The sequence below is a fragment of the Rhinolophus ferrumequinum genome, chromosome 12, assembly GCF_004115265.2.
Source record: "Rhinolophus ferrumequinum isolate MPI-CBG mRhiFer1 chromosome 12, mRhiFer1_v1.p, whole genome shotgun sequence".
NCBI classification, from domain to species: Eukaryota; Metazoa; Chordata; class Mammalia; order Chiroptera; family Rhinolophidae; genus Rhinolophus; species Rhinolophus ferrumequinum.
This window is the reverse complement of record NC_046295.1, coordinates 38,013,794-38,029,098: the sequence shown is the minus strand read 5'-3', so window position 1 is coordinate 38,029,098 and position 15,305 is coordinate 38,013,794. Positions and strand designations below refer to the sequence as shown.

Below are 15,305 nucleotides of genomic sequence, written 5' to 3'. Positions count from 1 at the left end.
ATGGTTTCCTACTGCAGCCCTGTGTCTGGCGAAGTAGCGGGCTCAACACTTAATTCAAAAACCAGAAGTTTCAATTCTGCCTATTGTTAGTAAAGTGAGGGAATATCTGCAGTGAAAAGTAAGAGAGTTTCAGAACTCACATGTTGAAATGATCTAGTTATTATTTTATTTTATTTTTTGATGGTTGGTTGATCTAAGTCTTTTTTTCCTTTGGAAATGTGGTGGTTGGAATGGAATATTATCTACAGAAATTCTGGAGAAAGTTAAGAAGACAAAGGTAGTGAAGAAAAAAGGTCTGTCTTGTTTTAAAAACACTTTTTATTCACTCAGGGAGTATTTCGGACGTGCTAAGAGCTGGGTACCTGCAGACGCTTAGATGAAAGGACACCATCTCAGAGCTGTTGTTTAATCTAAACCAAGACCTAAATAGATGAGTGTTGTCCAGTGAGACATTGCTCCATCTACAGGCTGTAATGGAAGTGTGTGTAGAAGGAGCCCCCATGTTGGCCTGGGACAGTCAGTGGAGGCTTCCCAAAAGCAAGAAGGAGGCTTGAAGGATGTTTAGGTGGGTGCCATCTAGGCAGTGGAGAAGGAGGTCTTTCCAGACAGAGGAAGACACTTAGCATGTGCAAAACCTCAGAAGTGGTTTTTAAAAATAATTTAAAAAATATATAATACACAAACAGACAAGTGCTAAAAAACAAGAATGTAGAGTTTAATGACTTAGTGCAATGTGGTACCTGGGTAGCTACCATCCAGTTCAAGCCAGAACATTGCTAGCGGCCGGAAGCCCCACTCCTACCCCGTCCTGTTCACTGATCACTCCCTCTACTCATCCCAGGCAACCACTCTCCTGAATTTGTGGAGAACACCGAAGTTTAGGTTTGTCTGGTTTCGAACTTCATATAAATGAGGGCAGACAATATATCATATTTTGTGTCTAGCTTCTTTGCTCAACTCTGTTACTAATTGTCATTTATGTTGTTGCAGGTAGTCCTGGCACATTTTCATTACTGCTTATTTTCTATTGTTTGTTTATGCCACAATGTATTCACTGCTGGATATCTGGGTGGTTTCCCAGTTTGGACCTCTGTTATCAAAAGTGCTTCTTTGAATGTTTTTACTTATCTCTTGATGCACGTATGCATGTATTTCTGTGGTTCATAGATCTGGGAATGAAGCATCATGGTCTTTTCAAAGTTAGACTCCTACTTGGTTTCATTGTCCAGTAACACCAGGGGTTACAACTTTTGTTTCTTTGTGCCATTCTTGTTCTAGATTTGTGTGATCATTAGCTATGAATATTTTGTGTCGTCCCCCCTTTTTTTTGGTTACTCTCCCTACTGGTTTCTAAATTCCCTTTAAAATGTGGCTGCTGATTTGATGGAGGAATGCGAGTTGTGATCCTTTGCCAACGTTCCATTGCTTTGACATTATCTCCAGAGTGCATAAACATACTCCTTTGAAGATAATGTCCTGGTGCACTGAAATTTTCCTCAAGTGGAGGAGGGAAGTAGGAGTGTTCTGGAGATAATGTCAATAGAATAGAACATTGTTTTATAGTTGCTGAGGCAGTCCTGGTAAATAAAGGAAGCCTCTGATATTTTCCCTCTCTCCCTCTCGCACAGGAGGTAATAAATTGAGACATTCTTCATGTGATTCTTGCTGCTGTGTCAAGGAATATAAATAGAGCTATAAAGCATTGTCAGTCAAAGAGTAGCTAATCCAGACAGGGGCGGAGGTGAAATTTATAAGGATGTAGGCATGCTTTGGTTAACTTTTATCTGTGACTATCCGGCCATCTGTCTGGCATAGATTACATTCCACCCCCATCACCCCCACCCCCTGAAAAGGAAGTTGACATTTTTCTTTTCATGTTTTCAACTAGGAGTCTTAAGGCACATTTGTCTTTGTTATTTATTTATTTTTGATAGAGAGTGACCACAAGTTTAAGCAAGGCGCTGGGATGTTTATTACAGTATCACAGAAAAAAAAAAGGCATTTTCAAACACATTGCTTTTAACAAATAGACACAGCGTGTAATATCTGTTGGATAGTGATTCTGCATCTTTGATTTAAGAATGTTAAGAAGCCAGTAACCCAGTGGATCTCAGCCTTACTTGTACACCTGATATGTAAAAAAATCCAGATGCCCAGGGCCCACCCTAGATCATTTACATCCAGGATTCCCAGGTAATTGACGTGTAGTCAGGGTTGATAACTACTGCTCTGACCTCTGACGCTAACGCAGGGTTCTCGGCAGCAGCAGCATCTCCATCCTCTGGGAACTTGTTAGAAATGCAGATTCTCTGACCCCATCTCAAACAGAGGGTTCAGCCCAGCAAGCTGATTTAACAAGCCCTCCAAGTGATTTGATGTCCATTGAAGTTTGAGAACCTCTGTTGTAACTCAGTGGTTCTTAAGTGTGGCTACACTCATACCATCTGGGGGACTTGAAAAACTTACTGATTCATTGGTCTGGGCTGGGTCGGACCATTGATATGTGTTCTGAAAGCTCACTATGTGATTCTGTTATGCAGCTAGATTGGAGAACATTGAAGAGGAGAGGTAAAAAGAGAGCAGGTTTTAAAAGAAGGAAAATACTGTAAAAGAAGGGAAAATACATGGCGGTGTGGCCAGAATGATAGTGAATGTAATGGGTGTGTACTGAAGAAGGAAGTCAATGATTAATTGAAGTCACAGTCACCGGTGTGTCACCTGTTACAGAGCTGGACAAACAAGGATTTAAAATCCAGGTGCATTTCTTTCTGTGACGTCAGTTACTTCAGTCAAGGTTTGGACTTGCAGTCTCAGATGGAGAAAAAGGTGTAGGGATTGACAGAAATGAAAATCGGGAATTCAGCGGTACCTGACCTAACATCTGTGTCAGGGATTTGGGTCAATACCATCAAAAAAATCAAATGCACATGCTTTTTTTCCTTCTAGGCAAGCTTGGGCTTTGGTTGGTGTCATTGATGGTGGAAGTACAGCTTGCAATGAATCTGTGAGAAACTATGAAAATCATAGCAGTGGAGGAAAGGCTCTTGCACAGAGAGAGTTTCATACAGTGGACGGTCAGAAGTTCTCTGTGACAGCTTACAGTGAATGGATTGAAGGTAGGCAAGTACAGTTTATACCCTTGTAAGACATTGGTAAGTATTGTGACAGACTTTTTTTTTTTTAAAACAGGTATTGTATTCAAATGGCATTCTCAACTGGTTGAAGGCAGACTCTATAGTTTCCTTCATGTACTTGATCTTTTAGACTCAAGGGTTCTTTCTCGACTAGAGAATGATCTGTTCTAGATTGCACACCCCCAACTGGACTTTGATCATGATCCTTGGGTTAACCAGTGGACATGGATTTGGTTCCTGGATTGGTACCCATTGAACCAATCTGGGTGTGATAGGGTGAATTGTGCTCTGTGACAGTGAACAGGATCCTGTACTTGGCCTCTTCTCTTTATGCGGATATGTCAGCAGATATTACTTTTGGGCCCCTAAAGATGGATCCAGAAATATTACTTTGAGGACTCGTTACATCCTGATCGAGGATGGTGGGGCGCTTCATATTGGAGCAGAAAAATGCCGCTATAAATCCAAGGCGACAATTGCCTCGTATGGCAAGTCAGATGAAGGTGAAAGTATGCCAACATTTGGCAAAAAATATATTGGTGTGGAAGCTGGAGGGACAAACTTCTCGTTTTCTTATCTAATGTGTTTATGTTCTTTCTGCTAGTGTTCATTTTGTTTGAACCTATTTTCTTCCCTTTAGTAACATATTGTAAAGTTATCTCCTGTCTACATTTTCTTCAATGTACTTTGAAGTATAATCCATCTTCCAGAAGAGCTATACTTTGTTTGACTAATGCCTAGTACTGGGTGCTTAGGGTTCTTTTGACTTTTTTCTCTTGAGGTTCACATAATTTTTTTTGCTGCCAGACTTTTGGCTTCAGGTACAGATTGGCAGTTTCCTGTCAGTGCTTGCCCACAATGTTTCTTTTCCACCCAAACATTTTACTCAAACAAATGAAAAATGAGTAAGAGGTGCTTTATTATGTCTGTAATTATCCAGAAAGGCTTATTCTAGACTGTGCTCATACCTCTGTTGTTAGTAGCAATGCAGCAAAGTGTTTATACTAAAATGGATGTCTGGTGAGAGAATGCCTAGGTTCATATCCCAGCTCTTTCACTTACTCCATGTTGGTGAGCAAGCAACTTGAACTTCCTCACCTTCAGTTTCTTCCTCTGGAAAAGGGAGATAATAATAGAAACTACCATATAGGGCTGCTGTGAGTATCAAGTATGAAGAATAGGACGTTTAACACTGTGTATAGTAAGCACTCAGTCAGTAACTGTTAGCTATTTTCACGATGGTACAAACATGATTTGGGTTATAGTAGTGTATTTTGTATCATAATCAGAGAAAGTCTTTTGCTTTAAAACAGATAGACAAGTAGAGTTCCTATCATGTCACAGGAACTTTGGCATGTTGCCTCAAAAGCAACCTTCTGGGTTTGGGTGAGGAGATGGTGTCTATTATGGGCAAGGAAGCTGGAACCAAGCCTCAGCTTTCTGCCTCCACAAGACTATACTGCTTTTTGTACCACATCGTGGTTGCCTCTGGCAAAAAGCATCAGTGGGTGAGAAGCATTACTTAGTAGAAATTTGGACCTGCATGAAAAGTTTAGTACAACTGCCTGCAGTAAGATTCCGGGCAGAAGATGATTACTGAAAAATTTTGTGTCAACATTTCCTCTGTGGGAAATTTTGTTTTCATTTCCACATTGCTGACGACTGGATGAGGGTATGTTCTAGCTGTCTCTCTATCGTAGGATATTGTTTGTGTGCCACGTTCTCAATGACTTTTACTTTCTGGAAGAGGTTAGAAATTCTCTCCAGGAAGCAGGGAGGATGAACTCGTTTCCTTTCATACTTCCAATTCAGTAATGCTAATAGGAGAAAATATTAGGCAGAATTTTCTTCTTAAGTCAGAAAAAAGTGAGGAGTTATGGAATAATACAGATCTCCCCCCTCTAACCTTCTGGGTTAAAAACAAGAAACCAAAAAACAGAAACTAATTCTAACTATCATTTCAGTCAAAACTTATTTATCTAGTCTTTTAAAACAATTTTTGCTTAAAATCATCCTTTGGTCATATTTTAAAGCATTTTTGAAATTTGTATGAAGTTTTTGTGAAAAAAATTAATGTTTAGTTGTCCTGTTTTAGATTATTTTTTTGGTAAGCATCTGAAATTTGGGGTAGTGATTGTAGTTACGGTCACAAGGTTTTTATTACCTCTGTTCCTAACCTGTTTATTTGATTCTTGGGAAGGCAGAATAATACCTATAGAGGTTAAGGAATTGGGATCTGAATTAGATTGGCATTCACTTATGGGCTCTCCCATTTTTTAGCTGTTATTCAAACTCCCTGACCTTTGTTTTTTACATGTCTAATGCATATTGTATTTCCTATCTCTCAGTTTTTTGATGACAGGTTATTATGTGTGTGAAGTCCCAACAACTTTCAGCTCTTATTAGTATTGTTAGTTATTATTCTATTATGATTTGGACAAAATTTTATTATAGACTTTAGTATCTGAATATAATAAACATATTAAAAAAACACATTACCTTTATTAGGTATCTCTTTTTTGGGGGAGGGGGATGGGGGTGCTTTGTAGAAATAGAAAGGCAGGGTAGATCCCAGTGGAAAGGAACAGAATCCAAGACTTGATCAGGTTCGGTTTTATCAGGATAGTTGTGTGAAGGCTGTAAGAATATCCGTATTATTCCTTGTGCCATGCCTGAATTTTCCTTCTTTTGATTCCCTTCTCTTAAGTAAATGTATTTTTTTCACTCCTCTTATTGTCCCTTAGAGTCATTACCTTAAAGGAGTACCAGATCAGTATGTTATATTCTGGTGAGGGGTGCATGGGGCTCTTTCCTCTTGGCAGGGGTCTCTATTAGCATCTTTTAATCATTAATATCTGCTTAGTGACTTCCACATGGTTACCATTAGTAAAAATTTTCTGACTTGAATTTATCTTAACTTTTAATTTGTTAATCTGTGAGTAGGTTGATATTAGAAAAACAAAATTCCTGCTAATAATGCATCACTTTCTTTTTTGCTTTGTGGTTTAGGAGTTTCTCTTTCAGGTTTTCGGGTAGAAGTTGTGGATGGAGTGAAGCTTCATCTGCTGGATGATGTTAGTAGCTGGAAACCGGGAGACCAGATTGTGGTCGCAAGCACAGATTATTCCATGTACCAAGCAGAGGAGTTCACGCTTCTCCCCTGTCCCGAGTGCAGCCGTTTCCAGGTCAAAGTCAAAGGTATTAGACCACTCAGAATGCTTTTTGGGAAACACTTTTTTTCTTGAGATTTGATTCCTGGAGTTTTTTTTTTTTCTCTCAATCATCACCACCACCACCACCACCACCACCACCACCACCACCACCACTACCACCACCATGTGTCATGCTTGTTTCTTTGTTTAAAGTATATATATATGCAGACTAGGTGGATTGATTGTTTTCCAAACTCCTTTCCAACTTCTTATTAATTTTCCACTGTCAAATAATAGTAAACCCAGCCATTCAACCAGATTAGTTTGTTTAATAGAAGTTTGTCTTCTTAATTAAAAAAAAAAATGCATGGGTTTTGAGTGCCTACTTCTTGGCAAAAAGTAGATCTCATAAATACTAAAATGGAACCAAAAAGTTACTTTAATAAGACTACATTTCCTTTCATAATTTTGAATAATGTATTTATGTATTTATTTTTTTTGAGGGAGAGGATGCACATGAGATTCTTACTATAAACTATCTTCAGAAAGAATGGGTGACATTTATCAGGTACTTATTCTGAGCCTGGTAATAGGTAAAGCTTCTTCTCGCATTGCTTCAGTTACAGAATTCATTCTACATGTCACTCATTATATTCCTTTACTTGCTACTGTACTCAAGATTATACATTTATGGTACAAAACCAGACCTTACAGTAACTGTTTGATAAGTTACAGTAACTGTTTGACTCAGTGGATAATTTACAGCTCAGAAGTTTAAGGGGAAATTTTTTGCTTTTAAAAAAAAAAAGGATGATTTGCTCACTTAGCACTTTTTCTCTGTGCTTCAGTGTTGTACTTTTCCTTCTTGATAATACAGGGCATAAGCGGAAAACAAAACAAAAATCCCAGAAAATTATGATACATCTGGCATTAATTTTGTTTGGAAATTCCCACCCTTGTTAACAAGTCTGCATGATAATGAATCTCCATGATCTCAACTGCTTGACTCATTTGTATTTTTTTCCCTGAGTTTATATATAAAACCATCACAGAGAAGCTCATTATAAAAGTGTTTTTAACTTCCAAAAAAGTTGGGAATTTAAAGAATGCATAATATTAAAATAAGAAAGATGGTAATTTCTGTACGGTTCATGTGGGAATGCAGATTACTTTAGCTTGGAAGTAGAAACAAAAACAACTTGACACCCTGTTATCAACATCTACAAACCATTAGTTTTTCTGGACTCGCCATGCATTTAGTTCTTCATGTGTCCTCAAGGGAGTAGGACCAGAGCATATGGACAGGAACCAGAGAGACACGATACATTCTTATGTGGATTCCAGATTATTGGTGCTGTGTAAGAAAGGATTGAGCTTCGGGAAGGAGCAAACTCTGTGCGAGGATTTGACAGTTGGTAGTGAGGGTTTAGGCATTGGGTGGGTGGTTGACTAGATAATCTTCAAAATCCTTGCTTTTTGGGATTCTGTGATTCTGAGGTAGTAAAGAATGGAAGCAGACAATAAATTTTGATAATGTCTTGGGGTTACAGAATAAATAGGACTGTCTTTTTGATGTACGTTCCATGTTTTCTCTGTTCTAATGTTCTTTTTCCCTTGCCCACATCAACTAGAAACCCCTCAGTTCCTGCACATGGGTGAGATCATAGATGGTGTAGACATGAGAGCTGAGGTTGGAATTCTTACCCGGAATGTTGTAATCCGTGGAGAAATGGAAGACTCATGCTATGCTGAAAACCAGTGCCAATTCTTTGATTATGATACCTTTGGGGGCCATGTCATGGTAGGCAAAAGGATTTGATGAGTTCTTGGAAACCCTGCTTGTTAAATATATTTGAAAAAAAAAAAACCTTCAAGTTTTGGAATGAGATCTATAAGGGTATTAAAAAGAAATCATACTTTATTTCTCTATCAAATGACAAAGAGGAGATTTTTAGATCATTAAAAGAAAAAGTTTGTATCTTCATTTAGTTGACGTGGACCTCTGCTTAAGCCATTTAAGAATTGTCTTACAAAGAATTAATATATTGGGAAGAACCAATTATAGAGAGACAAAAACAAAACAAAGCAAATAACCTTGGTATGGAAGAATCAATTAGTTCTTTTTAAAACATGATATTACGGAAGTATAAGCAGTAGCAGTATACATATACAAAATAGATTTCTGTAAAAAGAAGTATATATATATATGTGTGTATATATATATATATATATATATATAGAGAGAGAGAGAGAGAGAGAGAGAGAGAGAGAGAGAGAGAGTCTTTTTTTTTTTTTAAGGAGGGGGCAGCTAACAGTGGCCCATGTGGGGACGAGCCAGCAACCTTGGTGCCACCAGCACCACACTCTAACCAACTGAGCTGACCGGCCACCCCTGTAAAAATATTTTTTTATATGCAGATTTTTATTTTATAAAAGTATTGAGTGCTTACTGTGTGGTAAGCTTTGCTCTGTGTACCTATTTATTGGACTTCTGGGTTGCATTTTGGCTACATGTGTTTTAAAATTAGTTTTTGTGCATGGAGTGGACTATGCTTACTAGCAACATTTCTGTTACACTGAGTTCTGAAATGTCGGTCAGTATTATTTCTTTGTTTTTAGTAGTATGATTGAAAATGCAGTGTGTGAAAATAATAGAGTGCTCCAGTTGTGGATCACAGAGGAATTTTTAAAAAGAACTCTGAGTAAACCATATTGTGTGCTAACAAAACTACTCAGGGATGATTTAGAAATAACTATCAAACTGTAGTGGGAGTTATAAAAGAACAACATGAGACTGGACCTGACCAGAATATTTGAACAAATCAAAACACATATACGGAAATCATTTCTGCAACTTCCTGGTTATATTTCCTTTCATTCCAAATAAAATGCTATTTCTATAGCTCTTCCAAGCAGTCACTTATGTAAAGGAGCATTTGCTAAATTATTAACTGGGGATCTTGGAAAATAGGATAGGAAAGACAATAAATATTTTAATACGTATTCTTCTTCAGACATGTTCTATTGAAACGTTATATTTTGCTACTTTCCTATGATGAAATTTATCATTTGATTTTGGTTACCTTGTCTTATAGATAAGGAAAAATTTTACTTCAGTCCATCTTTCTTACGTGGAATTGAAACACATGGGTCAGCAGCAGCTGGGACGATACCCTGTTCATTTTCATCTGTGCGGAGATGTCGATTCTAAAGGAGGATACAGACACGCAACCTCTGTGGATGGGCTGTCTATTCATCACAGCTTCTCCCGATGCATCACTGTTCATGGGACGGATGGCTTGCTTGTAAGTAGCCTCACGTTATCTTGACGGGTATTATTGAAGCCGTTACCTCTCTGAATTCTCACGCCGTCTCAATTTTAGATAAGTAAGCTTTGTACTACATGCCTTACACTATCTTGATTTTACTGAGAATGCTACTGTTTTTCTGTGTGAAGGAAGCCTCCTGTTTTAGCTAACCAAATTATTCTCTTCAGGGATCAATAAAACCTGACATTTGACTTTGCCTCTTCAGATAAGATAAAAACTTCTTTTTGCATTTGTACCAAGCATGCTACACTAAATAGCACTTGTTACTTAAACCACAATCAATCTTGTTACCAATTACATTATACACTTGTATTTTTGCAGATAAAAGACACCATTGGATTTGACACACTAGGTCATTGTTTCTTTTTGGAAGATGGTGTTGAACAGAGAAATACTTTGTTCCACAATCTGGGCCTCCTCACCAAGCCTGGCACCCTCCTCCCCACTGACAGGAATAACTCCATGTGCACCACCATGCGAGAAAAAGTGTTTGGAAATTACGTCCCTGTGCCTACCACTGACTGTATGTGAGTAGTTGGCAGAAAGGAAACTCATGCATGATGATCAAGGCCTTTGACTTTGGAAGAAGAGGTTTTGGGGGAAGTTTTTAGTGGGCAGGATTTTTCATGATGAATATTTAAATCACCTTAAAAAATGCCTTGCAGGGCTGTTTCAACTTTCTGGATTGCTCATCCCAACAATAATCTGATTAATAATGCAGCTGCAGGCTCACAGGTAAATAATATTGAAGTGCTTTCAGTTTTTTTGTATTCATGTTTCTAAATATTCTTGTATATGGATGTTACATTATGGATGTAACCATAATGTGTGGCAATCTGTCTTCCGCATCACATTGTTTTCTGGTATTACTTGTTGATATGGTTCTTCTGTTTCTTTTAAATCATTTATGCAATAACTCTTTGAAGCCGCTTTTGAAGCCCCCAAGGTATTTTACCCCATCCCTAGCTCAGAATGTCTCAGATACCTGTCCCTTTCTGTCTCTGAACCTCTCGTGCATGTGGGGGTGTCTGACTCTCTTATGTATGTGGGGTTCCCATACACATGTATGTGTTAAAATTGGTTATTTTCTCTTGCTAACCTGTCTTATGTGTATTTAATTATTAGACCAGCCAGAAGAACCTTGAGGATAGAGGAAAGTTGGTTCCTCACCCACAATAGCTCTAGCCATAATTAAAAGTTGCATAATGATAAAATATTTTAACTTTTGTTAAAATGCCCATCAAATGGGTAATAGAAAATATATATCAATATTAAAGACCACATTGTAAAAATCAGAAGAAAGATGTGGCCAGAACCAAATAATAAAATGATAAAATATTTTAACTTTTTATAGCATTATATGAATTTTATAACGCTCCATTTTATTTTTCATCATTGAAGCAAACTTTTAAAAGAATCTTTGTATTTCACTGGAATTTTTTAATAAAAAATTTTAAGTTTGAAATATTCAGTAATTTCTGCATCATGAATTCCCCCCCCTTCTTCTGCCTCCCCTCCCCCACTCTCGTTCAAGCTGTTGTTTCTCAGTCTAGTTGAGTAGGAGGCAGTTGGTCGCCAGTTGGCAGCTCATGGCACCTCTTGCCGGCTGCTCACAATGGCTGCCGGCCACTCACGCCGACTGCCAGCCACTCACACTGGCCAATGGCCGCTCATGGCAGCGCACAGCAGCCTGCGGTAGCACACAGCAGCCTGCAGCGGCTCATGGCAGCTCACGCTGACCTCTGGCTGCTCACAGCAGCCCAGCTATAGGGAGAGCCATTGTTCACAATCTTAGCTGTAGAGGGTGCAGCTCACTGGCCCATGTGGGAATCGAACCTGTGACCTCGGCCTTAGGAGCACAGTGCTCCAACCACCTGAGCCACTGGGCCGGCCTGCATCATGAATTTTATTGAGTCAACTCATTTAAATTTAGCTCAACTTACCATTTTTAAATTTTCAACTTGTTTAACTGGTGCCCATCAAATGGATAATAGAAAATATATATCAATATTAAATACCACATTGTAAAAATCAGAAGAAAGATGTGACCATAACCAAAATTAAAGAATTGTGCACTGTCTCAATAAAATGATCTTGTCAATGTAAAAGAAATCTTTTATGCCACTTAGTATCTTTGAGTACAGTAAGATAGATGCCAAATGGAAGAAAAGAGATGGGATAACCTCTAGGGTTATGTTACTTCCAGAATATATTAATGTGTAATGTAGTCTTTCTGGCTTCTTATATTTAAGTCAGGAGTGCCTGAATAACTGAGCATTTCAGTTTTTAGTGTTGATGAACAAAGAACGCTTTAACTTTCCTTTATGGGAATGGATTATTCTGTAGAATACTATGACAGTTGTCACTCTGGTCAAGGGGCACCTCCTTTTGTTAAATGCAGGGATCCTATACACTTGGGGATGTCATCTCCACGGTAAAGCAGCTGAACTCAGATGTGTACCTTAAATTAACTGCGTGCCTTGAATTGTTTCACAAACACAAGAATAACTTAAAAAGAAAATGAGTGCACTATTTTTGGATGGCAGAAATGTCCTCTGGATAAGCTAGGAAAAATTTACATTTATAATTGCATGTGATTTAAAACCACTGATTTATAAGTATGAATCTTTAGATACTATACTATTATGATTATGTCTGTGCTAAATATTCATATTTCTACATCATGGCTATTAAGATTTTAAAAAGGAAAGAAATACCTATCATTGTTTTCCAGGGTGAAGTAAAAGACTAGTTGAAGGGAGTATTTATTTGAGGTAAATAGAATACAGGCATTACTAGGTGGTGGTGAAATTTACATCTGCGATTTTCGTTAAAAACATAAAACATGAAATTCTTATTTGACAGGGTAGATACCTAGACATTTAATCATTTCGGATTTCCATTCATTCATTTTTTTATCAAATATTTGTCAAGCCCAAGTGGGGTTTGTGTTGAGAGCTTTTAATTGAAAGGTGAGTTTTTGGGTAAAGATGACCAAGAAGTTGATAAGCAATCTTACCCCAGGACCATCTTCTGACCTATGTTACACTACAAATGACCAGCCAGAGCAGAGATTCATTTTAGCTGTTTTCAGAAGTCATGGGGTGAAGATCAAAGCAAATTATAAATAGTCCATGAAAATGGTAAGGTGAGATTGCCAGAAACCCTTACTGGGGCTCAGGTGAGGAAAAAGATAGCAGGTCTCTGTCTTCCACATCTCATGCATGTTCTTCCTTTTCATTCAGTGAGTTCTTCCTTTTCTCTGTAGAAAAACTGTTCCAGTAATGCGCATGTTTTGGCAAGGGTTTTCCTCCCAAAGTCAGTCAAACCCCTTCGACTTGTACCTTTCCACTGCCTTTGACAAAGTACCCTTTACCTGTGTTGACACCGCAGTGTTTAACAGGAAACAGCTGCGATCCCCGTACCCGCCGTCCTCCACCTCCATCCATCCCCAGACGGCATTGTATCTTGGGAGGGTGCACTCTTCTCTCAGTTTCTAGGGCTGTGGTATGGAAGCCTTCTCCACAACCCTTCAAGTCTTTTCCCATGGTCTATTTTGTGTCCCAAAGAGTAGGGGTAGCACACAACTTTTCAGAGTAGTTTATTTTTTTTTTAAGACCCATCTATAAACTTACAGAAAATTGTTAACCATTGCATTCATTTTGGTGTGTAGGATATATATACTTTTCAAATTCATCTCTCCTCCATGCTCCCAAAAGACTTCTTGTTACAGCTAATACAGTACTTATTACACATGTTGTGTTTTAGTTCTGTCTGTATTTCCCATTAAACTATGAATTCTTTGACAATAGTCTTCCTGTACACGTGGCATGCAGTGGACACTAAATAAATGTTTGCCAAATTTGAACGAATACCATACTTTTGGACTATATGTTTAAGTTTTAACAACCTGTTTAATCAAAGCTCCATCATGTGAAGTGTCCTTCACCTGGGGCTGGTTTTTAATTAAATTGTAAAATAAAAAATAGTCACAGGGATTAAAAACATTTAGTTTTGACTTTTATATATGATTTTGAGTGTGAAAACATTTCAAATCGTTCTGCTCCTGTTAATACTGAAATTGAACAGACAGGATCCACACTGAGACAGCATCCTGATTCATGCGGGTGGTGGTTTTTTTCCCTTGGCAAAAATTTGCCTCAGGACAGGAAGGGCATTGGAGTTGTTTGAAAGAAGGCAGTGAGCTCTGCATGTCACGGATAGTTGTTTAATAGGTATGACTCATCTATTGATCAGATTTGGAGGTAAACAGAAAAAAACCCTGTATTGCTAAAAAGCTGTGCTATCCCGGTCACATGGGAGGGAGGAACGCTTGTGTGGTTCTAATTCTGCATACCTTTTTGAAGTAGATAATAATGGGAAAGTTATTTTGAAAATAAATTTTGCTGTCAGCCAGGTATTTCTATCTTTTGTCCAACCCTGCAAGCAAAATTAAGTTTGGTGCTTTGAAAAGCATGATGCAATTGCTTTGAGAGTGCGAGATGAGTACCCAACTTTTTACAGTCAATCCCTAACCTGAAACAATGAATAGTTCATGTCAACAAGATTAAACTTGCCTGTGAAGTGCTTAGTTTATGAGCGAGTTTCATAGAGTGGCTTTAGAAAAGGAGGCTTTTAATGACCTTGGCTTTTTAATTATAGGATGCTGGAATATGGTATTTATTCCACAAGGAACCTACTGGGGAATCCAGTGGATTGCAGCTCTTAACGAAACCAGAACTTACTCCATTGGGTATATTTTATAACAACAGGGTCCATTCAAGTTTTAAGGTAGGTTTGTGAGTTTTAACCCTCAGTGTATATGATTTACAGGGTAAAGGATGGACTACTGTGATTCCAGCTGAGCAGTGCCAGTGTTAGGGAGATCTTGTTACCAGAGAAAATTATTTATGCTTAAAAAGAGCAGACTCCTAACCCTTCTGTGTTCAAGATGTACATATAGCTTTCTGTTTCTACACACACAGGAATATACACTCACACACATGCACATGCGACCTGAATAATTGTGACAATGGACTTGATTCATGAGTCCTCCTCCTCGCTCTCCCTCTCTCTCACCTTTTTCCAATCTGCTCTATTATTACATGTTTCTAGGGATGTACACATTGGTCATGTGCTTCTGAGGATTGAAAAGCATATTTTCTCTCTGTGCTGATAAAGTGTCCTATGGGCATTTAATACTAATTATGTAAATAGTGGAATATTGTGTAAGAATATTTGACCTAATGTAAAGTGATACAGGTCAAGTAAACGAAAGGCCATTTAGAAGGTCTAATTTCTGTACTTGGCACTCATCCCTCACCGACCCCCAGTGATAAATACATCTGGTTCATTTTGTGCTTACGAGGCACTTTGATGTTTTCATTATATGATACAATGCCCAGAGTCTTGACTTTGATGTGATTGATCCACATCAATTAATACTTTCTGTTTATGATACTTACAGGATCCTTTAAAAACCTAGAGTTGTTATAATTTGAAGACCTTAGAATCACTTGATGACGTCTTGAGAGAGGAAAAAGCTTTACACAGAATTATGATTTTTGTGAGCTGACTAGCTGATTAAGAATAATTACTGAAAGTAGCATTTCAGAGTGGAAATCTGCAAAATTTTCTCATGAGAGGTGGTATAAAAAAAAACGTCATTCTAATTAATTTTTAATGGCATA

The 15,305-nt window shown here is 38.0% G+C and overlaps 1 protein-coding gene across 3 annotated transcripts in view; it reads left to right on the top strand.

Moving 5' to 3' along the window:
- CEMIP2 (cell migration inducing hyaluronidase 2) overlaps window positions 1-15,305 on the top strand; it is a 72,169-nt gene that overhangs the window by 23,922 nt on the left and 32,942 nt on the right. For all 3 annotated transcript variants that reach the window (XM_033122913.1, XM_033122914.1, XM_033122912.1), the window contains exons 5-11: window positions 2,947-3,116; window positions 6,144-6,332; window positions 7,918-8,087; window positions 9,382-9,591; window positions 9,937-10,142; window positions 10,281-10,350; window positions 14,278-14,406. In XM_033122913.1, coding sequence (XP_032978804.1) covers window positions 2,947-3,116; window positions 6,144-6,332; window positions 7,918-8,087; window positions 9,382-9,591; window positions 9,937-10,142; window positions 10,281-10,350; window positions 14,278-14,406 — 1,144 coding nt within the window. The remainder of the gene's footprint in view (window positions 1-2,946; window positions 3,117-6,143; window positions 6,333-7,917; window positions 8,088-9,381; window positions 9,592-9,936; window positions 10,143-10,280; window positions 10,351-14,277; window positions 14,407-15,305) is intronic.